The 23787-nt window shown below is 42.7% G+C and overlaps 1 protein-coding gene across 2 annotated transcripts in view; it reads right to left on the bottom strand.

The window, feature by feature from the left end:
- Positions 1 to 23787, bottom strand: part of LOC129861857 (potassium voltage-gated channel subfamily C member 1-like) — a 75784-nt gene that overhangs the window by 36972 nt on the left and 15025 nt on the right. Inside the window, exons 2-5 of one of the 2 annotated variants that reach the window (XM_055932998.1) lie at positions 20394 to 21378; positions 19202 to 19234; positions 15346 to 15405; positions 12156 to 12326 (exon numbers count right to left, since the gene is read on the bottom strand). In XM_055932998.1, the coding sequence (XP_055788973.1) occupies positions 12156 to 12326; positions 15346 to 15405; positions 19202 to 19234; positions 20394 to 21378 (1249 nt within the window). The remainder of the gene's footprint in view (positions 1 to 12155; positions 12327 to 15345; positions 15406 to 19201; positions 19235 to 20393; positions 21379 to 23787) is intronic. The other variant, XM_055933000.1, reaches the window with a different exon arrangement.

The following is a 23787-nucleotide window of genomic DNA, read 5'->3' as shown; positions in this document are numbered from 1 at the left end:
GCTACAGTATATTGGAGAATATGTTGGCAGTCTGCTACAGTATATTGGAGAATATGTTGGCAGTCTGCTACAGTATATTGGGAAATATGTTGGCAGTCTGCTACAGTATATTGGAGAATATGTTGGCAGTCTGCTACAGTATATTGGTTAAATATGTTGGCAGTCTGTTACATTATATTGGAGAATATGTTGGCAGTCTGCTACAGTATATTGGTTGAATATGTTGGCAGTCTGCTACAGTATATTGGAGAATATGTTGGCAGTCTGCTACAGTATAATGGGAAATATGTTGGCAGTCTGCTACAGTATATTGGGGAATATGTTGGCAGTCTGCTACAGTATATTAGAGAATATGTTGGCAGTCTGCTACAGTATATTGGAGAATATGTTGGCAGTCTGCTACAGTATATTGGTTGAATATGGTGGCAGTCTGCTACAGTATATTGGAGAATATGTTGGCAGTCTGCTACAGTATATTGGAGAATATGTTGGCAGTCTGCTACAGTATGTTGGAGAATATGTTGGCAGTCTGCTACAATATATTGGTTGAATATGTTGGCAGTCTGCTACAGTATATTGGGGAATATGTTGGCAGTCTGCTACAGTATATTGGAGAATATGTTGGCAGTCTGTTACAATATATTGGGGAATATGTTGGCAGTCTGCTACAGTATATTGGAGAATATGTTGGCAGTCTGCTACAGTATATTGGAGAATATGTTGGCAGTCTGTTACAGTATATTGGAGAATATGTTGGCAGTCTGCTACAGTATATTGGTTGAATATGTTGGCAGTCTGCTACAGTATATTGGTTGAATATGTTGGCAGTCTGCTACAGTATATTGGAGAATATGTTGGCAGTCTGTTACAGTATATTGGGATATATGTTGGCAGTCTGCTACAGTATATTGGAGAATATGTTGGCAGTCTGCTACAGTATATTGGGGAATATGTTGGCAGTCTGCTACAGTATATTGGAGAATATGTTGGCAGTCTGCTGCAGTATATTGGAGAATATGTTGGCAGTCTGCTACAGTATATTGGTTGAATATGTTGGCAGTCTGCTACAGTATATTGGGATATATGTTCGCAGTCTGCTACAGTATATTGGAGAATATGTTGGCAGTCTACTACAGTATATTGGAGAATATGTTGGCAGTCTGCTACAGCATATTGGGAAATATGTTGGCAGTCTGCTACAGTATATTGGAGAATATGTTGGCAGTCTGCTACAGTATATTGGAGAATATGTTGGCAGTCTGCTACAGTATATTGGAGAATATGCTGGCAGTCTGCTACAGTATATTGGAGAATATGTTGGCAGTCTGCTACAGTATATTGGAGAATATGTTGGCAGTCTGTTACAGTATATTGGTTGAATATGTTGGCAGTCTGCTACAGTATATTGGTGAATATGTTGGCAGTCTGCTACAGTATATTGGAGAATATGTTGGCAGTCTGCTACAGTATATTGGAGAATATGTTGGCAGTCTACTACAGTATATTGGAGAATATGTTGGCAGTCTGCTACAGTATATTGGAGAATATGTTGGCAGTCTGCTACAGTATATTGGAGAATATGCTGGCAGTCTGCTACAGTATATTGGAGAATATGTTGGCAGTCTGCTACAGTATATTGGAGAATATGTTGGCAGTCTGTTACAGTATATTGGTTGAATATGTTGGCAGTCTGCTACAGTATATTGGTTGAATATGTTGGCAGTCTGCTACAGTATATTGGGATATATGTTGGCAGTCTGCTACAGTATATTGGAGAATATGTTGGCAGTCTACTACAGTATATTGGAGAATATGTTGGCAGTCTGCTACAGTATATTGGGAAATATGTTGGCAGTCTGCTACAGTATATTGGAGAATATGTTGGCAGTCTGCTACAGTATATTGGAGAATATGTTGGCAGTCTGCTAGAGTATATTGGGATATATGTTGGCAGTCTGCTACAGTTTATTGGAGAATATGTGGCAGTCTACTACAGTATATTGGATAATATGTTTGCAGTTTGCTACAGTATATTGGGAAATATGTTGGCAGTCTGCAACAGTATATTGGATAATATGTTGGCAGTCTGCTACAGTATATTGGTTGAATATGTTGGCAGTCTGCTACAGTATATTGGAGAATATGTTGGCAGTCTGTTACAGTATATTGGGATATATGTTGGCAGTCTGCTACAGTATATTGGAGAATATGTTGGCAGTCTGCTACAGTATATTGGGGAATATGTTGGCAGTCTGCTACAGTATATTGGAGAATATGTTGGCAGTCTGCTGCAGTATATTGGAGAATATGTTGGCAGTCTGCTACAGTATATTGGTTGAATATGTTGGCAGTCTGCTACAGTATATTGGGATATATGTTCGCAGTCTGCTACAGTATATTGGAGAATATGTTGGCAGTCTACTACAGTATATTGGAGAATATGTTGGCAGTCTGCTACAGCATATTGGGAAATATGTTGGCAGTCTGCTACAGTATATTGGAGAATATGTTGGCAGTCTGCTACAGTATATTGGAGAATATGTTGGCAGTCTGCTACAGTATATTGGAGAATATGCTGGCAGTCTGCTACTGTATATTGGAGAATATGTTGGCAGTCTGCTACAGTATATTGGAGAATATGTTGGCAGTCTGTTACAGTATATTGGTTGAATATGTTGGCAGTCTGCTACAGTATATTGGTGAATATGTTGGCAGTCTGCTACAGTATATTGTAGAATATGTTGGCAGTCTGTTACAGTATATTGGGATATATGTTGGCAGTCTGCTACAGTATATTGGAGAATATGTTGGCAGTCTGCTACAGTATATTGGAGAATATGTTGGCAGTCTGCTACAGTATATTGGGGAATATGTTGGCAGTCTGCTACAGTATATTGGAGAATATGTTGGCAGTCTGCTGCAGTATATTGGAGAATATGTTGGCAGTCTGCTACCGTATATTGGTTGAATATGTTGGCAGTCTGCTACAGTATATTGGGATATATGTTGGCAGTCTGCTACAGTATATTGGAGAATATGTTGGCAGTCTACTACAGTATATTGGAGAATATGTTGGCAGTCTGCTACAGTATATTGGGAAATATGTTGGCAGTCTGCTACAGTATATTGGAGAATATGTTGGCAGTCTGCTACAGTATATTGGAGAATATGTTGGCAGTCTGCTAGAGTATATTGGGATATATGTTGGCAGTCTGCTACAGTATATTGGAGAATATGTGGCAGTCTACTACAGTATATTGGATGATATGTTTGCAGTTTGCTACAGTATATTGGGAAATATGTTGGCAGTCTGCAACAGTATATTGGATAATATGTTTGCAGTTTGCTACAGTATATTGGGAAATATGTTGGCAGTCTGCTACAGTATATTGGTTGAATATGTTGGCAGTCTGCTACCGTATATTGGGAAATATGTTGGCAGTCTGTTACAGTATATTGGAGAATATGTTGGCAGTCTGCTACAGTATATTGGATAATATGTTTGCAGTTTGCTACAGTATATTGGGAAATATGTTGGCAGTCTGCTACAGTACATTGGGAAATAGGTTGGCAGTCTTCTACAGTAAATTGGAGAATATGTTGGCAGTCTGCTACAGTATATTGGTTGAATATGTTGGCAGTCTGCTACAGTATATTGGGAAATATGTTGGCAGTCTGCTACAGTATATTGGTTGAATATGTTGGCAGTCTGCTACCGTATATTGGGAAATATGTTGGCAGTCTGCTACAGTATATTGGTTGAATATGTTGGCAGTCTGCTACAGTATATTGGAGAATATGTTGGCAGTCTGCTACAGTATATTGGGATATATGTTGGCAGTCTGCTACAGTATATTGGAGAATATGTTGGCAGTCTACTACAGTATATTGGAGAATATGCTGGCAGTCTGCTACAGTATATTGGGAAATATGTTGGCAGTCTGCTACAGTATATTGGAGAATATGTTGGCAGTCTGCTACAGTATATTGGAGAATATGTTGGCAGTCTGCTACAGTATATTGGGATATACGTTGGCAGTCTGCTACAGTATATTGGAGAATATGTTGGCAGTCTACTACAGTATATTGGGAAATATGCTGGCAGTCTGCTACAGTATATTGGGAAATATGTTGGCAGTCTGCTACAGTATATTGGAGAATATGTTGGCAGTCTGCTACAGTATATTGGTTGAATATGTTGGCAGTCTGCTACAGTATATTGGTTGAATATGCTGGCAGTCTGCTACAGTATATTGGAGAATATGTTGGCAGTCTGCTACAGTATATTGGGATATACGTTGGCAGTCTGCTACAGTATATTGGAGAATATGTTGGCAGTCTACTACAGTATATTGGGATATATGTTGGCAGTCTGCTAGAGTATATTGGGATATATGTTGACAGTCTGCTACAGTATATTGGAGAATATGTGGCAGTCTACTACAGTATATTGGGAAATATGTTGGCAGTCTGCTACAGTATATTGGGAAATATGTTGGCAGTCTGCTACAGTATATTGGAGAATATGTTGGCAGTCTGCTACAGTATATTGGTTGAATATGTTGGCAGTCTGCTACAGTATATTGGGAAATATGTTGGCAGTCTGTTACAGTATATTGGAGAATATGTTGGCAGTCTGCTACAGTATATTGGAGAATATGTTGGCAGTCTGTTACAGTATATTGGGATATATGTTGGCATTCTGCTACAGTATATTGGAGAATATGTTGGCAGTCTGCTACAGTATATTGGATAATATGTTTGCAGTTTGCTACAGTATATTGGGAAATATGTTGGCAGTCTGCTACAGTATATTGGTTGAATATGTTGGCAGTCTGCTACCGTATATTGGAGAATATGTTGGCAGTCTGCTACAGTATATTGGGATATATTTTGGCAGTCTGCTACAGTATATTGGTTGAATATGTTGGCAGTCTGCTACAGTATATTGGAGAATATGTTGGCAGTCTGCTACAGTATATTGGAGAATATGTGGCAGTCTGCTACAGTATATTGGAGAATATGTTGGCAGTCTGCTACAGTATATTGGAGAATATGTTGGCAGTCTGCTACAGTATATTGGTTGAATATGTTGGCAGTCTGCTACAGTATATTGGAGAATATGTTGGCAGTCTGCTACAGTATATTGGTTGAATATGTTGGCAGTCTGCTACAGTATATTGGAGAATATGTTGGCAGTCTGCTACAGTATATTGGTTGAATATGTTGGCAGTCTGCTACAGTATATTGGAGAATATGTTGGCAGTCTGCTACAGTATATTGGGAAATATGTTGGCAGTCTGCTACAGTATATTAGAGAATATGTTGGCAGTGTGCTACAGTATATTGGAGAATATGTTGGCAGTCTGCTACAGTATATTGGAGAATATGTTGGCAGTCTGCTACAGTATATTGGAGAATATGTTGGCAGTCTGCTACAGTATATTGGAGAATATGTTGGCAGTCTGCTACATTATATTGGTTGAATATGTTGTCAGTCTGCTACAGTATATTGGAAAATATGTTGGCAGTCTGCTACAGTATATTGGTTTAATATGTTGGCAGTCTGCTATACTTTTTTACGATTCTCCCTGTAGATTTGGGGATTCTGTCCTGTGTTCCCTTTAACTAAGAGCCACGGGTTGAATCCCCCAACTTGAGAAACTGAATGCCAGCTTGAGGTTTTGCATACATTAGGCATCGGTGGCAATAAGAGATTTGTTAGGTCACTGTTGGACCCAGCCCCAATAGAACAATGGCGTTGTGCTTTTAGATACCAGTTAAAACACAGACTGGATTAGAGTTGGCGTAGTCATCATGTTTTTTTTTTTTTAAAGACAAGACATTTATAAGTATAATAATTTTTTTACAGTTTTTGTTGTTTTACAAATTTGGTGTTGGGCATTTCATTTCCCTCTGTCATGAGGCAACTTCACATAGCCCCTTATAAGTCATAGGACGTCATAAGCCATAGGACTTCATAAGCCATAGGACTTCATAAGCCACATGACTTCATAAGCCGTAGGACTTCATAAGCCATAGGACGTCATAAGCCACAGGACTTCATAAGCCACAGGACTTCATAAGCCATAGGACTTCATAAGCCATAGGACTTCATAAGCCATATGACTTCATAGGAATTCATAAGCCATAGTACTTCATAAGCCATATGACTTCATAAGCCATAGGACTTCATAGGACTTCATAAGCCATAGGACTTCATAAGCCATAGGACTTCATAGGACTTCATAGGAATTCATAAGCCATAGTACTTCATAAGCCATATGACTTCATAAGCCATAGGACTTCATAGGACTTCATAAGCCATAGGACTTCATAAGGCATAGGACTCCATAGGACTTCATAAGCCATAGGACTTCATAAGCCATAGGACTTCATAAGCCACAGTCAGCTATCCTCTATTAGTGTTGTGCTCTAACACCACACAAATTACACCCATCAGCAAGACAGGACATCGTGATGATCATCAATAGCATCAGATTCTTAGTCATCAAGCAGGGATCATCATCAATAGCATCAGTAGAACAAACACACAAGGTAGCTGCCTATATGATAGAGCGCCCTGCACCCCCCCCCCCCCCCCCCCCCTCAGTAAGGCCCCCAGGCCCCCCCTCAGTAAGGCCCCCAGCCCCCCCCCCTCAGTAAAACAACAAACAAAACATACATCAAGACTTATTTCACAAGCACATTGTATTTCATATAATAACATTTTAAATTGGTTCTTTTGTTTGAATAACATATATGTACATTATGTATGTTGTGTGTGTGTATATAAAATAGTCACTTCATTAAAATAGTCAGAATTCATCTAAGATAAATCAAGAAATCTGTCATTCATTTAGACGTTTTTTTCTGAGATCTTCGTTGGGTAATTTTACATCTAGCTAAAGGTGTTTGGTGCAGTATTTCTCAATTTAAAAAAAAAATGTGCCTGGAAAAACTAGTCAGTGCAGTCAGTCTATGGAGTCGGGAAAGTCTGGAGTCGGGAAAGTCTGGAGTCGGGAAAGTCTGGCTGTGCTCAGGACTGATTTCTGAGAACTATAACCTGTCTACAACTTCATCATCTGAAAGCTAAACTATCGTAAATAAAGCACAAGCTAAATTCTGTTTATCAACCCCCCCCCCCCCCCCCCCAAAAGAAAATGTTGTTTTGCTATTTGGCTAGCAGTCACATTGAGCAGCCAGGCCACAATTTAATTACATTTTTTATTTAACTAGGCAAGTCAGTTAAGAACAAATTGTTATTTACAATGACGGCCAAACCCAGAGGACTCTGGGAAAATTGTGCGCTGCCCTATGGGACTCTCAATCAACTTATCAAGTCTCGGGGCAAGTGGGCATGATCCTAATCCAATCAAATTTTATTTGTCACATCATCCTAATCCATACCCACCCCTCCTGTATGTCGTGACAAACTCACTTATATAACGTAGTTTTGGACGAGACTGACTTTATGACCAAAATTAACCTATTTACACTTTGTAGTCAATTTTGACACTATAATCAATGTTTCTGCCTCATACCCAGCTAGCTTAGTGGATCTAGGCCGATTCCGGCTGAGAGTCTGGGCACTCGGCCGAGAGTCAGGTGTGAGTTATCTGGCACAAATGTATTACTTGAGGCTTGGGTCCGATTGGGGCTACTCTCTGGCAGATGATTACAAGGGCTGCTTTATATAATTAACATTTAATTATTTATTTTCCCCATATTTTCTACATTGTTTCTGTGATCAGAAAAAATACAATTAACATTTAAATGAAATTCTTTAAGAGTACTGTGTAGTATTTTAGTATTTTGATACTTTGTGCAAAGCAATTGATAGGCATTCAAAACTTTGTGGATGGAGCCTCCGGAATGTATGTATATAATGTATAAAAGTAATATTTAAAATTACTAAATCGGTTAATTTTGAAAACATTTATAAAAATTTGGATCGGGACGATTCTGGGGGGGATGCTGGCAAAGTCGGCGGAATTCCGGTAGACGGATACGGCCCGATGTACTGCCGATTCTGGGCAGTCGTTAATTTTGATTCCGGGTCGAGTCCAACACCTGATTCCGGGCCGATTCCGGCCTCCCGGGAAGAGGGCCGCTTCTGGACCGATTCCTCATTGCTAGCTGGGTATCAATGCCACTTCAATAGGCCGTTTAAAACCAGAGAAGTTGGTTCTAAGGGGTAGCTGACCTTTTAAAGGAAAGGGGTCATTGGAGAATGTCTGATTACTTCTTACAGTACTTTCTGCATCCCAAATGACACTCTATCACATATATACAGCCCTGATCAACAGTAGTGCACTATATAGGGAATAGGGTTCTATAGGACTCTGGTCTAAAGTAGTGCACTATATACGGAATAGGGTGCCATTTGTGACGCATGCCTAGTCCCTTTGCACTATTTCATTCTGATGACGTCATGGGCTCTCCAGTAATGTCCAGTAATGTCCTGTAATGTCCTGTAATATCCTGTAATGTCCTGTAATGTCCTGTAATGTCCAGTATGTCCAGTAATGTCCTGTAATGTCCAGTAATGTCCAGTAATGTCCAGTAATGTCCTGTAATGTCCTGTAATGTCCAGTAATGCCCTGTAATGTCCAGTAATGTCCAGTAATGTCCTGTAATGTCCAGTAATGTCCAGTAATGTCCAGTAATGTCCAGTAATGTCCTGTAATGTCCTGTAATGTCCTGTAATGTCCAGTAATGTCCAGTAATGTCCTGTAATGTCCTGTAATGTCCTGTAATGTCCAGTAATGTCCAGTAATGTCCTGTAATGTCCTGTAATGTCCAGTAATGTCCTGTAATGTCCAGTAATGTCCAGTAATGTCCAGTACTGTCCTGTAATGTCCAGTAATGTCCAGTAATGTCCAGTAATGTCCTGTAATGTCCAGTAATGTCCAGTAATGTCCTGTAATGTCCAGTAATGTCCAGTAATGTCCAGTAATGTCCTGTAATGTCCAGTAATGTCCAGTAATGTCCAGTAATGTCCTGTAATGTCCTGTCAATGTCCTGTCAATGTCCAGTAATGTCCTGTCAATGTCCAGTAATGTCCAGTAATGTCCTGTAATGTCCTGTCAATGTCCTGTCAATGTCCAGTAATGTCCAGTAATGTCCAGTAATGTCCAGTAATGTCCAGTAATGTCCTGTAATGTCCTGTAAATGTCCAGTAATGTCCAGTAATGTCCTGTCAATGTCCAGTAATGTCCTGTCAATGTCCAGTAATGTCCAGTAATGTCCAGTAATGTCCTGTAATGTCCAGTAATGTCCTGTAATGTCCAGTAATGTCCTGTAATGTCCTGTAATGTCCTGTAATGTCCTGTAATGTCCAGTAATGTCCAGTAATGTCCTGTAATGTCCAGTAATGTCCAGTAATGTCCAGTAATGTCCTGTAATGTCCAGTCAATGTCCAGTCAATGTCCTGTAATGTCCTGTAATGTCCTGTAATGTCCAGTAATGTCCTGTAATGTCCAGTAATGTCCAGTAATGTCCTGTAATGTCCAGTAATGTCCAGTAATGTCCTGTAATGTCCAGTAATGTCCAGTAATGTCCAGTAATGTCCTGTAATGTCCAGTAATGTCCTGTAATGTCCAGTAATGTCCTGTAATGTCCAGTAATGTCCTGTAAATTCCAGTAATGTCCAGTAATGTCCTGTAATGTCCAGTAATGTCCAGTAATGTCCAGTAATGTCCTGTAATGTCCAGTAATGTCCTGTAAATTCCAGTAATGTCCAGTAATGTCCAGTAATATCCTGTAATGTCCAGTAATGTCCTGTAAATTCCAGTAATGTCCAGTAATGTCCAGTAATGTCCAGTAATGTCCATTAATGTCCTGTAATGTCCAGTAATGTCCAGTAATGTCCTGTAATGTCCAGTTAATGTCCTGTAATGTCCAGTCAATGTCCTGTAATGTCATGTAATGTCCTGTAATGTCCAGTAATGTCCAGTAATGTCCTGTAATGTCCAGTAATGTCCTGACCTTGATTTTTGCAGAAATATTTTTTAGAACTCAGACTTTCGCAGATGAGTCTTTAAAAAAAAACTGTAAAGCTCATCAAACAAAAACATAATTCTGCTTAAGTGTGTGTACATGACTGTATTTACTTGGGATATTGTTTTTCAATGGGAAAGGTGAAAAGTTCCAGAGTAACTGGATCTGGAGGGGCGTCTTTAATGACCCGTCTGGTGTCTTTAATGACCCGTCTGGCGTCTTTAATGACCCGTCTGGCGTCTTTAATGACCCGTCTGGCGTCTTTAATGACCCGTCTGGCGTCTTTAATGACCCGTCTGGCGTCTTTAATGACCCGTCTGGCGTCTTTAATGACCCGTCTGGCGTCTTTAATGACCCGTCTGGCGTCTTTAATGACCCGTCTGGCGTCTTTAATGACCCGCCTGGCGTCTTTAATGACCCGCCTGGCGTCTTTAATGACCCGTCTGGCGTCTTTAATGACCCGCCTGGCTTCTTTAATGACCCGTCTGGCGTCTTTAATGACCCGTCTGGCGTCTTTAATGACCCGTCTGGCGTCTTTAATGACCCGTCTGGCGTCTTTAATGACCCGTCTGGCGTCTTTAATGACCCGTCTGGCGTCTTTAATGACCCGCCTGGCGCCTTTAATGACCCGTCTGGCGTCTTTAATGACCGGAGGGGCGTCTTTAATGACCCGTCTGGCGTCTTTAATGACCCGTCTGGCGTCTTTAATGACCCGTCTGGCGTCTTTAATGACCCGTCTGGCGTCTATAATGACCCGCCTGGCGTCTTTAATGACCCGCCTGGCGTCTTTAATGACCCGTCTGGCGTCTTTAATGACCCGTCTGGCGTCTTTAATGACCCGTCATGTTCTAAGGAGTTCAGAACACTTCTCTACAGAGCCACAAATATCATCTTCAAAGACATTTCAAAAACACGTTGGTCAAAAGAAAGACAAAACGGAATGTAAAGTGACCGCTGTCTATTGTTAGGAGGAGAGGTCAAACCAGAATGCAGATCTATAAAATAACAGTTGGGGGGTAGAGCAATGGCTTGGATAACAACCTTGTGTAGGTGTGTGTGTGTGTGTGTGTGTGTGTGTGTGTGTGTGTGTGTGTGTGTGTGTGTGTGTGTGTGTGTGTGTGTGTGTGTGTGTGTGTGTGTGTGTGTGTGTGTGTGTGCGCGTGCGCTCGCGGAAGTAGGAGTGCTGAGGGTACTGATAAATATAAAAACACTAAAGTAGTGGACTGGGCCTTTACTAGTCCTGTATTAACAGACCTATATAGACGTCTGTAACACTGGGCCTTTACTAGTCCTGTATTAACAGACCTATATAGACGTCTGCAACACTGGGCCTTTACTAGTCCTGTATTAACAGACCTTTACTAGTCCTGTATTAGCAGACCTTTACTAGTCCTGTATTAACAGACCTTTACTAGTCCTGTATTAGCAGACCTTTACTAGTCCTGTATTAACAGACCTTTACTAGTCCTGTATTAACAGACCTATATAGACGTCTGTAACACTGGGCCTTTACTAGTCCTGTATTAACAGACCTTTCCTAGTCCTGTATTAGCAGACCTTTACTAGTCCTGTATTAACAGACCTTTCCTAGTCCTGTATTAGCAGACCTTTACTAGTCCTGTATTAACAGACCTTTACTAGTCCTGTATTAACAGACCTATATAGACGTCTGCAACACTGGGCCTTTACTAGTCCTGTATTAACAGACCTTTACCATTCCTGTATTAACAGACCTTTACTAGTCCTGTATTAACAGACCTTTACCATTCCTGTATTAACAGACCTTTACTAGTCCTGTATTAACAGACCTTTACCATTCCTGTATTAACAGACCTTTACTAGTCCTGTATTAACAGACCTATATAGCAGTCTGTAACACTGGACCTTTACTAGTCCTGTATTAACAGAATTTGCAGCACCCCCAAACATCCTCCGGCGGCTGTGTGTGTGTGTGTGCTTTTGCGTCATATGCACGTGCGTGTTGGCCCACAGGTTGACATTGTGTGCTGTATGTATGATTATGAGAAATCAGGTCGTAGGGAAAGTAACCCGTTTAATAACGGCCTGTGTTTGGCTGTTACAGTACGTAACTCTCCTCCCTCCTCCCCCTGTGTGGTTGGACTGTGTTTGGCTGTTACTGTAGGTGTACGTACCCCTCCTGACTCTACCCCCTGTGTGGTTGGGTCGTTCTGCAGCTGTGGTGATGAGACAACAAGGCCGTTCTCTCTCACTGGGGCTGAAGATCTCCTCTGGCGAGATGGCCTGGTCTATATGAGGACAGTCTTCATTGGCTAGAGCTGCGTTGGCCGCCTCCAGCTTGGAATCTTCAGACAGACACACAGGAGATTCCATAGAAACAGAATTACAACAGGAGTTTCCATGGAAATATAATTAGAACAGGAGATTCCATAGAAATATAATTAGAACAGGAGATTCCATATCAATATAATTAGAACAGGAGATTCCATAGAAATAGAAATAGAACAGGAGATTCCATAGAAATAGAATTAGAACAGGAGATTCCATATCAATATAATTAGAACAGGAGATTCCATAGAAATAGAATTAGAACAGGAGATTCCATAGAAATAGAATTAGAACAGGAGATTCCATAGAAATAGAAATAGAACAGGAGATTCCATAGAAATAGAATTAGAACAGGAGATTCCATAGAAATATAATTAGAACAGGAGATTCCATAGAAATAGAATTAGAACAGGAGATTCCATAGAAATAGAATTAGAACAGGAGATTCCATAGAAATAGAATTAGAACAGGAGATTCCATAGAAATAGAACAGGAGATTCCATAGAAATAGAATTAGAACAGCAGATTCCATATCAATATAATTAGAACAGGAGATTCCATAGAAATAGAATTAGAACAGGAGATTCCATAGAAATAGAATTAGAACAGGAGATTCCATAGAAATAGAAATAGAACAGGAGATTCCATATCAATATAATTAGAACAGGAGATTCCATAGAAATAGAAATAGAACAGGAGATTCCATATCAATATAATTAGAACAGGAGATTCCATATCAATATAATTAGAACAGGAGATTCCATATCAATATAATTAGAACAGGAGATTCCATAGAAATAGAAATAGAACAGGAGATTCCATATCAATATAATTAGAACAGGAGATTCCATATCAATATAATTAGAACAGGAGATTCCATAGAAATAGAAATAGAACAGGAGATTCCATATCAATATAATTAGAACAGGAGATTCCATATCAATATAATTAGAACAGGAGATTCCATAGAAATAGAAATAGAACAGGAGATTCCATATCAATATAATTAGAACAGGAGATTCCATAGAAATAGAATTAGAACAGGAGATTACATAGAAATAGAATTAGAACAGGAGATTCCATAGAATTAGAACAGGAGATTCCATAGAAATAGAATTAGAACAGGAGATTCCATAGAAATAGAATTAGAACAGGAGATTCCATAGAAATAGAACAGGAGATTCCATATTAATATAATTAGAACAGGAGATTCCATAGAAATAGAATTAGAACAGGAGATTCCATAGAAATAGAATTAGAACAGGAGATTCCATAGAAATAGAAATAGAACAGGAGATTCCATAGAAATAGAATTAGAACAGGAGATTCCATAGAAATAGAATTAGAACAGGAGATTCCATATTAATATAATTAGAACAGGAGATTCCATAGAAATAGAATTAGAACAGGAGATTCCATAGAAATAGAATTAGAACAGGAGATTCCATAGAAATAGAAATAGAACAGGAGATTCCATAGAAATAGAATTAGAACAGGAGATTCCATAGAAATATAATTAGAACAGGAGATTCCATAGAAATAGAATTAGAACAGGAGATTCCATAGAAATAGAATTAGAACAGGAGATTCCATAGAAATAGAATTAGAACAGGAGATTCCATAGAAATAGAACAGGAGATTCCATAGAAATAGAATTAGAACAGCAGATTCCATATCAATATAATTAGAACAGGAGATTCCATAGAAATAGAATTAGAACAGGAGATTCCATAGAAATAGAATTAGAACAGGAGATTCCATAGAAATAGAAATAGAACAGGAGATTCCATATCAATATAATTAGAACAGGAGATTCCATAGAAATAGAAATAGAACAGGAGATTCCATATCAATATAATTAGAACAGGAGATTCCATATCAATATAATTAGAACAGGAGATTCCATATCAATATAATTAGAACAGGAGATTCCATAGAAATAGAAATAGAACAGGAGATTCCATATCAATATAATTAGAACAGGAGATTCCATATCAATATAATTAGAACAGGAGATTCCATAGAAATAGAAATAGAACAGGAGATTCCATATCAATATAATTAGAACAGGAGATTCCATATCAATATAATTAGAACAGGAGATTCCATAGAAATAGAAATAGAACAGGAGATTCCATATCAATATAATTAGAACAGGAGATTCCATAGAAATAGAATTAGAACAGGAGATTACATAGAAATAGAATTAGAACAGGAGATTCCATAGAATTAGAACAGGAGATTCCATAGAAATAGAATTAGAACAGGAGATTCCATAGAAATAGAATTAGAACAGGAGATTCCATAGAAATAGAACAGGAGATTCCATATTAATATAATTAGAACAGGAGATTCCATAGAAATAGAATTAGAACAGGAGATTCCATAGAAATAGAATTAGAACAGGAGATTCCATAGAAATAGAAATAGAACAGGAGATTCCATAGAAATAGAATTAGAACAGGAGATTCCATAGAAATAGAATTAGAACAGGAGATTCCATATTAATATAATTAGAACAGGAGATTCCATAGAAATAGAATTAGAACAGGAGATTCCATAGAAATAGAATTAGAACAGGAGATTCCATAGAAATAGAAATAGAACAGGAGATTCCATAGAAATAGAATTAGAACAGGAGATTCCATAGAAATAGAATTAGAACAGGAGATTCCATAGAAATAGAATTAGAACAGGAGATTCCATAGAAATAGAAATAGAACAGGAGATAACATATTTTAAATGCTCCTTGTCCAACTGCCAAACAAGAGACCAGAGCAGAGAACTGCAACAATTAGATAAATGGGCATCCATTTCAATACAACTTCATTAATTCCCTCAGAGGCTAACTCCCTTTAATCAGTGCTGAGGTCTGGCAAAAGTTTATCACATGATGTTTAGTAACAAACAACAACATTACCAGCTTAAAGGACCTACATATAGGATTTTTTCAACAACAAAAATATAATTTCAAGAAAATGTCCATAATATAGCTGCAGTAATAGGGGAATGATATTGTTTTAAAGTGTTACTTACCCGCCAGTGTTGTGCTTGGCTGTGATATTCGCCTAATGGTTTCTGCCGCCGGAGAGGCATCTGTTGTCAAAATGGGAAAGCTGTTTTGACTTTGTGGCTGTGTTATCTAGTGGAAGTAGGGTCAAGTGACCAATGTAGAAAAATCATAATTTCCTGGTTACTAAAATGTTACACTGTTAGCTCTATTTCGGGTTTATGTGAGGAAACAAGCATTGAATAGCGTAAGGAATTATTGTGCTATCTAAATCGCTGTGAAAATATATTTTAACCAAAACCAAAAGTAAAAGGAGATTGAATCTCCGTTATGTTACAGGGAAATTGGATGCGGGGGAGGGGGGGGGGGGGAATGTTTAGAATGGAACATAGTGCTGGTGCAATTCACCTATCTTACTTTTTATTTTATTTTATTTAACGAGGCAAGTCAGTTAAGAACAAATTCCGAATTACAATGACGGCCTACCCCGGCCAAACCCGTACAACCCTGGGCCAATTGTACACCGCCCCATGGGCATCCAAAACACGGCCGGCTGTGATACAGCCTGGATTCGAACCAGGTACTGCAGTAACGCGTCTTGCACTGAAATGCAGTGCCTTAGACCGCTGCGCCACTCGGAAGCCCGCATAGGGGAGAAGGTCTGAGAAATTCCAGGTGTAGCACCTTCAATTAGAAGATATTTCTAATTATAATAATAATTATAATTATAATTCAATTAGAAGCTTTATGTCGAGTGTTACATTCTGTACTGCACATATCCCAGCATGATTCAAATCAAATATTAAAGCTAAATCAATTATGATAGCACTGCTTTGGACAGTCAACAGTAGGATTTTACAGTGTGTACAGTAGTAGAGATGGTGTCTGGACTCAGATGGTTAGTGGGTGATGGTGTCTGGACTCAGATGGTTAGTGGGTGTAGTGATGGTGTCTGGACTCAGATGGTTAGTGGGTGATGGTGTCTGGACTCAGATGGTTAGTGGGTGTAGTGATGGTGATGGTGTCTGGACTCAGATGGTTAGTGGGTGTAGTGGTGGTGATGGTGTCTGGACTCAGATGGTTAGTGGGTGTAGTGGTGGTGTCTGGACTCAGATGGTTAGTGGGTGTAGTGATGGTGATGGTGCCTGGAGTCAGATGGTTAGTGGGTGTAGTGGTGGTGATGGTGTCTGGACTCAGATGGTTAGTGGGTGTAGTGGTGGTGTCTGGACTCAGATGGTTAGTGGGTGTAGTGGTGGTGATGGTGTCTGGACTCAGATGGTTAGTGGGTGTAGTGATGGTGATGGTGTCTGGACTCAGATGATTAGTGGGTGTAGTGGTGGTGATGGTGTCTGGACTCAGATGGTTAGTGGGTGTAGTGGTGGTGATGGTGTCTGGACTCAGATGGTTAGTGGGTGTAGTGATGGTGATGGTGTCTGGACTCAGATGGTTAGTGGGTGTAGTGATGGTGATGGTGTCTGGACTCAGATGGTTAGTGGGTGTAGTGGTGGTGATGGTGTCTGGACTCAGATGGTTAGTGGGTGTAGTGATGGTGATGGTGTCTGGACTCAGATGGTTAGTGGGTGTAGTGGTGGTGATGGTGTCTGGACTCAGATGATTAGTGGGTGTAGTGGTGGTGTCTGGACTCAGATGGTTAGTGGGTGTAGTGGTGGTGATGGTGTCTGGACTCAGATGGTTAGTGGGTGTAGTGGTAGTGATGGTGTCTGGACTCAGATGGTTAGTGGGTGTAGTGGTGGTGATGGTGTCTGGACTCAGATGGTTAGTGGGTGTAGTGATGGTGTCTGGACTCAGATGGTTAGTGGGTGTAGTGGTGGTGATGGTGTCTGGACTCAGATGGTTAGTGGGTGTAGTGGTGGTGATGGTGTCTGGACTCAGAAGGTTAGTGGGTGTAGTGGTGGTGATGGTGTCTGGACTCAGATGGTTAGTGGGTGTAGTGATGGTGTCTGGACTCAGATGGTTAGTGGGTGTAGTGATGGTGTCTGGACTCAGATGGTTAGTGGGTGTAGTGGTGGTGATGGTGTCTGGACTCAGATGGTTAGTGGGTGTAGTGATGGTGATGGTGTCTGGACTCAGATGATTAGTGGGTGTAGTGGTGGTGATGGTGTCTGGACTCAGATGGTTAGTGGGTGTAGTGATGGTGATGGTGTCTGGACTCAGATGGTTAGTGGGGGTAGTGGTGGTGTCTGGACTCAGATGGTTAGTGGGTGTAGTGGTGGTGATGGTGTCTGGACTCAGATGGTTAGTGGGTGTAGTGATGGTGATGGTGTCTGGACTCAGATGGTTAGTGGGTGTAGTGGTGGTGTCTGGACTCAGATGGTTAGTGGGTGTAGTGGTGGTGATGGTGTCTGGACTCAGATGATTAGTGGGTGTAGTGGTGGTGATGGTGTCTGGACTCAGATGGTTAGTGGGTGTAGTGGTGGTGATGGTGTCTGGACTCAGATGATTAGTGGGTGTAGTGGTGGTGATGGTGTCTGGACTCAGATGGTTAGTGGGTGTAGTGGTGGTGATGGTGTCTGGACTCAGATGGTTAGTGGGTGTAGTGGTGGTGATGGTGTCTGGACTCAGATGGTTAGTGGGTGTAGTGGTGGTGATGGTGTCTGGACTCAGATGGTTAGTGGGTGTAGTGGTGGTGATGGTGTCTGGACTCAGATGGTTAGTGGGTGTAGTGGTGGTGATGGTGTCTGGACTCAGATGGTTAGTGGTGGTGATGGTGTCTGGACTCAGATGGTTAGTGGTGGTGATGGTGTCTGGACTCAGATGGTTAGTGGGTGTAGTGATGGTGTCTGGACTCAGATGATTAGTGATGGTGATGGTGCCTGGAGTCAGATGGTTAGTGGGTGTAGTGATGGTGATGGTGCCTGGAGTCAGATGGTTAGTGGGTGTAGTGGTGGTGTCTGGACTCAGATGGTTAGTGGGTGTAGTGGTGGTGATGGTGTCTGGACTCAGATGGTTAGTGGGTGTAGTGGTGGTGATGGTGTCTGGACTCAGATGGTTAGTGGGTGTAGTGGTGGTGATGGTGTCTGGACTCAGATGGTTAGTGGGTGTAGTGGTGGTGATGGTGTCTGGACTCAGATGGTTAGTGGGTGTAGTGATGGTGATGGTGTCTGGACTCAGAAGGTTAGTGAGTGTAGTGGGGGGTGTATTTTAGTATGCTACGTCGGATGGTGTCAACGTGAGACAAGTATGTTAGCCTTAAAAACATCAACCCACTTGACAAGTAGCAGCCTAGTACCTCGGTAGCTCATGTTAGTCGCCTGCATTCAATGATCTGCACAAGTCCATGCTTGTCCAGTACTTAACGTGATGCGATATTCCTTTAAATGCCTCAAATAAACACGGAACTTTAACTTGTTCTTACTCTTTTGTAGTAAAGCTGTAGTAGTTACCATAGTAACAACATTTCTGTTATCGATGCCAAATTACTACACTTAACCACAATCGCTAACTTCATACTGGTATTTAGTTTACAGAATATTTTATATATCTTTACATTACCTTGATGTAAGCCCCTTACACATATATGAATCTTCATTACATAATTATTACTATAGATGTGTGTGTGTGTGTGTGTGTGTGTGTGTGTGTGTGTGTGTGTGTGTGTGTGTGTGTGTGTGTGTGTGTGTGTGTGTGTGTGTGTGTGTGTGTGTGTGTGTGTGTGTGTGTGTGTGTGTGTGTGTGTGTGTGTGTGTGTGTGTGTGTGTGTGTGTGACACGGATGCAGATGCCAGACTGGCTGTGAGAGTGCTAGGAAGGTGGCAGTGTGCTACGTCCCACGGGCTAATCATCCCAATCTGCTAATCATACAGCTTATTGATCTTTTAATAAATGAGAGATGAATTTGTTCCATCAGAAGTGGCCGAGTTACCTGGTTGAGCCACTGGGAGTAGAGGAAGGGCGTCTACAGACAAACAGTGAGACAGCAGAACGATGGAGAGAAGAGAAGAGAAGATAAAAGACAAGACGACAAACAGTGAGACAAACAGTGAGACAGACAGAGAGACAGACAGTGAGACAGACAGTGAGAGAGACAGGGAGACAGACAGTGAGACAAACAGTGAGACAGCAGAACGATGGAGAGAAGAGAAGAGAAGATAAAAGACAAGACGACAGACAGTGAGACAGACGGTGAGACAGACAGTGAGACAGACAGTGAGACAGACAGTGAGAGAGACAGGGAGACAGACAGTGAGACAAACAGTGAGAGAGACAGGGAGACAGACAGTGAGACAGACAGGGGGACAAACAGTGAGACAAACAGTGAGACAGACAGTGAGACAGACAGTGAGACAAACAGGGGGACAAACAGTGAGACAGACAGTGAGACAGACAGTGAGACAAACAGGGGGACAGACAGTGAGACAGACAGTGAGACAAACAGGGGGACAAACAGTGAGACAGACAGTGAGACAGACAGTGAGACAGACAGTGAGACAGACAGTGAGACAGACAGTGAGACAAACAGGGGGACAAACAGTGAGACAGACAGTGAGACAGACAGTGAGACAGACAGTGAGACAAACAGGGGGACAAACAGTGAGACAGACAGTGAGACAGACAGTGAGACAAACAGGGGGACAAACAGTGAGACAGACAGTGAGACAGACAGTGAGACAGACAGTGAGACAAACAGTGAGACAAACAGTGAGACAAACAGGGGGACAAACAGGGGGACAGACAGTGAGAGAGACAGTGAGACAAACAGGGGGACAAACAGTGAGACAGACAGTGAGAGAGACAGTGAGACAGACAGTGAGAGAGACAGTGAGAGAGACGGTGAGACAGACAGTGAGACAGACGGTGAGACAGACGGTGAGAGAGACACGGAGAGAGACACAGTGAGACAGATAGTGAGACAAACAGTGAGACAGACGGTGAGAGAGACAGTGAGACAAACAGTGAGACAGACAGTGAGACAGACAGTGAGACAGACAGTGAGACAGACAGTGAGACAGACAGTGAGACAGCTGAACAATAGGATGTTGCATGTTGCAGGAGAGTTTGACCACAGAGAAGAGAAGAGAAGAAATGAGGAGGAGAGAAAATAAGAGATTTCCTACCTGGAAACTTTACTTTAAAGACGTCATCGTGTGTCAGAGTAATGTTTTGAGCCAGAGCCAAAACGGGGTGGACTAAGTTCGGGCTTTCAGGAAGGAGCGGTGCTTTATGGGGCGTTGGAGGAGAGTTGATGCTGGTCTTATAGTAGTTGGGTGATCCTGGTTGGGGCGCTCGGGGGATATGCTTGTTCTTCTTCTTTGGTAGCTTCTGCTTCGCCATGGCCAAGGAGTAATACATTCCAAAGTTGTTGACGATCACGGGGACGGGCATGGCGATGGTCAGTACACCCGACAGGGCGCACAGCGCTCCGACAAGCATACCCGACCACGTCTGGGGGTACATGTCTCCGTAGCCAAGGGTCGTCATGGTAACAACGGCCCACCAGAATCCGATGGGGATGTTTTTGAAGTGTGTGTGCTCGCTGGCGCGCGGGTCGGTTGGATCCGCTCCCATCCGTTCGGCGTAGTAGATCATTGTGGCGAAGATGAGGACTCCGAGAGCGAGGAAGATGATGAGGAGGAGGAACTCATTGGTGCTAGCCCGTAACGTGTGACCCAGAACCCTCAGGCCTACGAAGTGACGGGTCAGCTTGAAGATACGAAGGATCCTGACAAACCTCACCACCCTCAGGAACCCCAGAACATCCTTAGCCGCTTTAGACGACAGCCCGCTCAGCCCGACCTCCAGGTAGAACGGTAAGATAGCCACGAAGTCGATAACGTTGAGAGCTTTCTTCATGAACTCCATCTTGTCCGGACAGAATATGACTCGCATCATGAACTCAAAGGTAAACCAGACCACGCAGACGCCCTCGATATAGGTGAGATAGACCACCGTCTCCGTTTCCTGGTACACGTGCTCCACCGTCACGTTGTCCACCAGCTCCAGCTCGGTGCGGTTCACGATGGGGTTGAAGAACTCGTGGGTCTCAAGACAGAAGGTGGAGATGGACACAAGGATGAAAAACAGAGACGCCAGGGCTATCCACTGTGGAGGGAGAGAGGGGACGAGAGAGGGGAGAGAAATGGAGAGGAGGACGGAGAGAGAGAGAGTGAAAAGGGGAGAGAGAGGGGAGGGAGAGAGTGTGGAGGGAGAGAGGGGAGGAGAGAGGGGAGGGAAATGGAGAGGAGGACGGAGAGAGAGAGTGAAAAGGGGAGAGAGAGGGGAGGGAGAGAGTGGGATAGGGAAAGGGAGAGGGGAGGAGAGGGTACGAGTGGAGAGGGGAGGAGTGGAGAGAGGGGAGGAGTGGAGAGGAGGTCAGAGAGAGAGAGAGTGAAAAGGGGAGAGAGTGAAAAGGGGAGAGAGTAATGGAGGGAGAGAGTGGGATAGGGAGAGGGTAGGAGTGGAGAGGAGAAGAGAAGAGAAGAGAGGGGAGGAGAGGAGAGAGGGGAGGGGAGGAGTGGAGAGAGGGGAGGGGAGGAGAGAGTTTGGGATTTAGTGAATGATTTGACCCAAATACAATGCTTTTAGTTTTGAAATATTTAGGACTAAAATTTCTTGCCACCCATTCTGAAACTGAGTAGTTGCTGAGTAGCTGCTGCCTTGACAGGAACTAATGGGGATCCATAATAAACCCCAGGAAAAACCTAAACCACGGGACCTCCTCCACAGGTCCCGTGTGGCTCAGTTGGTAGAGCATGGCGCTTGCAACGCCAGGGTTGTGGGTTCATTCCCCACGGGGGGACCAGGATGAATATGTATGAACTTTCCAATTTGTAAGTCGCTCTGGATAAGAGCGTCTGCTAAATGACTTAAATGTAAATGTAAGGAAGAGTAGCTGCTGCCTTGACAGGAACTAATGGGGATCCATAATAAACACCAGGAAGAGTAGCTGCTGCCTTGGCAGGAACTAATGGGGATCCATAATAAACCCCAGGAAGAGTAGCTGCTGCCTTGGCAGGAACTAATGGGGATCCATAATAAACTCCAGGAAGAGTAGCTGCTGCCTTGACAGGAACTAATGGGGATCCATAATAAACTCCAGGAAGAGTAGCTGCTGCCTTGGCAGGAACTAATGGGGATCCATAATAAACCCCAGGAAGAGTAGCTGCTGCCTTGGCAGGAACTAATGGGGATCCATAATAAACCCCAGGAAGAGTAGCTGCTGCCTTGGCAGGAACTAACGGGGATCCATAATAAACCCCAGGAAGAGTAGCTGCTGCCTTGGCAGGAACTAATGAGGATCCATAATAAACCCCAGGAAGAGTAGCTGCTGCCCTGACAGTAACTAATGGGGATCCATAATAAACCCCAGGAAGAGTAGCTGCTGTCTTAGCAGGAACTAATAGGGATCCATAATAAACCCCAGGAAGAGTAGCTGCTGCCTTGGCAGGAACTAATGGGGATCCATAATAAACCCCAGGAAGTGTAGCTGCTGCCTTGGCAGGAACTAATGGGGATCCATAATAAACCCCAGGAAGAGTAGCTGCTGCCTTGGCAGGAACTAATGGGGATCCATAATATACCCCAGGAAGAGTAGCTGCTGCCTTGGCAGGAACTAATGGGGATCCATAATAAACTCCAGGAAGAGTAGCTGCTGCCTTGGCAGGAACTAATGGGGATCCATAATAAACTCCAGGAAGAGTAGCTGCTGCCTTGGCTGGAACTATCTTGGTAGGGGGGCCGGCCGTCCCCCACTGATCAGCCAAAGGCTCATTATAGATTAGTATAACAGAGAAATTGCACAAAAAAACTTTTTTTCTTTTTTTTTTCTTAAAATGTTCATGGGCCCCCGGCCCAAACTTAGTCCACCCCATCTGACATTCGCCAGAATTGCCAGATGGCTCATACACCCCTGATTTTGACCAGAGCCTGATGGGAGTCCCGATGGGCCCTAATCGATGGGCCCTAGTCGATGGGCCCTAGTCGATGGGCCCTAGTCGATGGGCACTAGTCGATGAGCCCTAGTCGATGGGCCCTAGTCGATGAGCCCTAGTCGATGGGCCCTAGTCGATGGGCCCTAGTCGATGACCCCTAGTCGATGGGCCCTAGTCGATGGGCCCTAGTCGATGGGCCCTAGTCGATGGGCCCTCGTCGATGAGCCCTAGTCGATGGGCCCTAGTCGATGGGCCCTAGTCGATGAGCCCTAGTCGATGACCCCTAGTCGATGGGCCCTCGTCGATGAGCCCTAGTCGATGAGCCCTAGTCGATGGGCCCTCGTCGATGAGCCCTAGTCGATGGGCCCTCGTCGATGAGCCCTAGTCGATGGGCCCTCGTCGATGAGCCCTAGTCGATGGGCCCTCGTCGATGAGCCCTAGTCGATGGGCCCCAGTCGATGGGCCCTAGTTAAAAGTAATGAACTATAAAAGACAATACGGTGCCATTTGGGACGTAGACGTCGAGGTTTGCTGTGATGGTAAAATCAGCCTATTAGTATGGACAGAGTGATCTCCTACA

This window comes from Salvelinus fontinalis, chromosome 9, assembly GCF_029448725.1.
Source record: "Salvelinus fontinalis isolate EN_2023a chromosome 9, ASM2944872v1, whole genome shotgun sequence".
NCBI classification, from domain to species: Eukaryota; Metazoa; Chordata; class Actinopteri; order Salmoniformes; family Salmonidae; genus Salvelinus; species Salvelinus fontinalis.
This window is presented reverse-complemented; position numbering and strand designations above follow the sequence as displayed.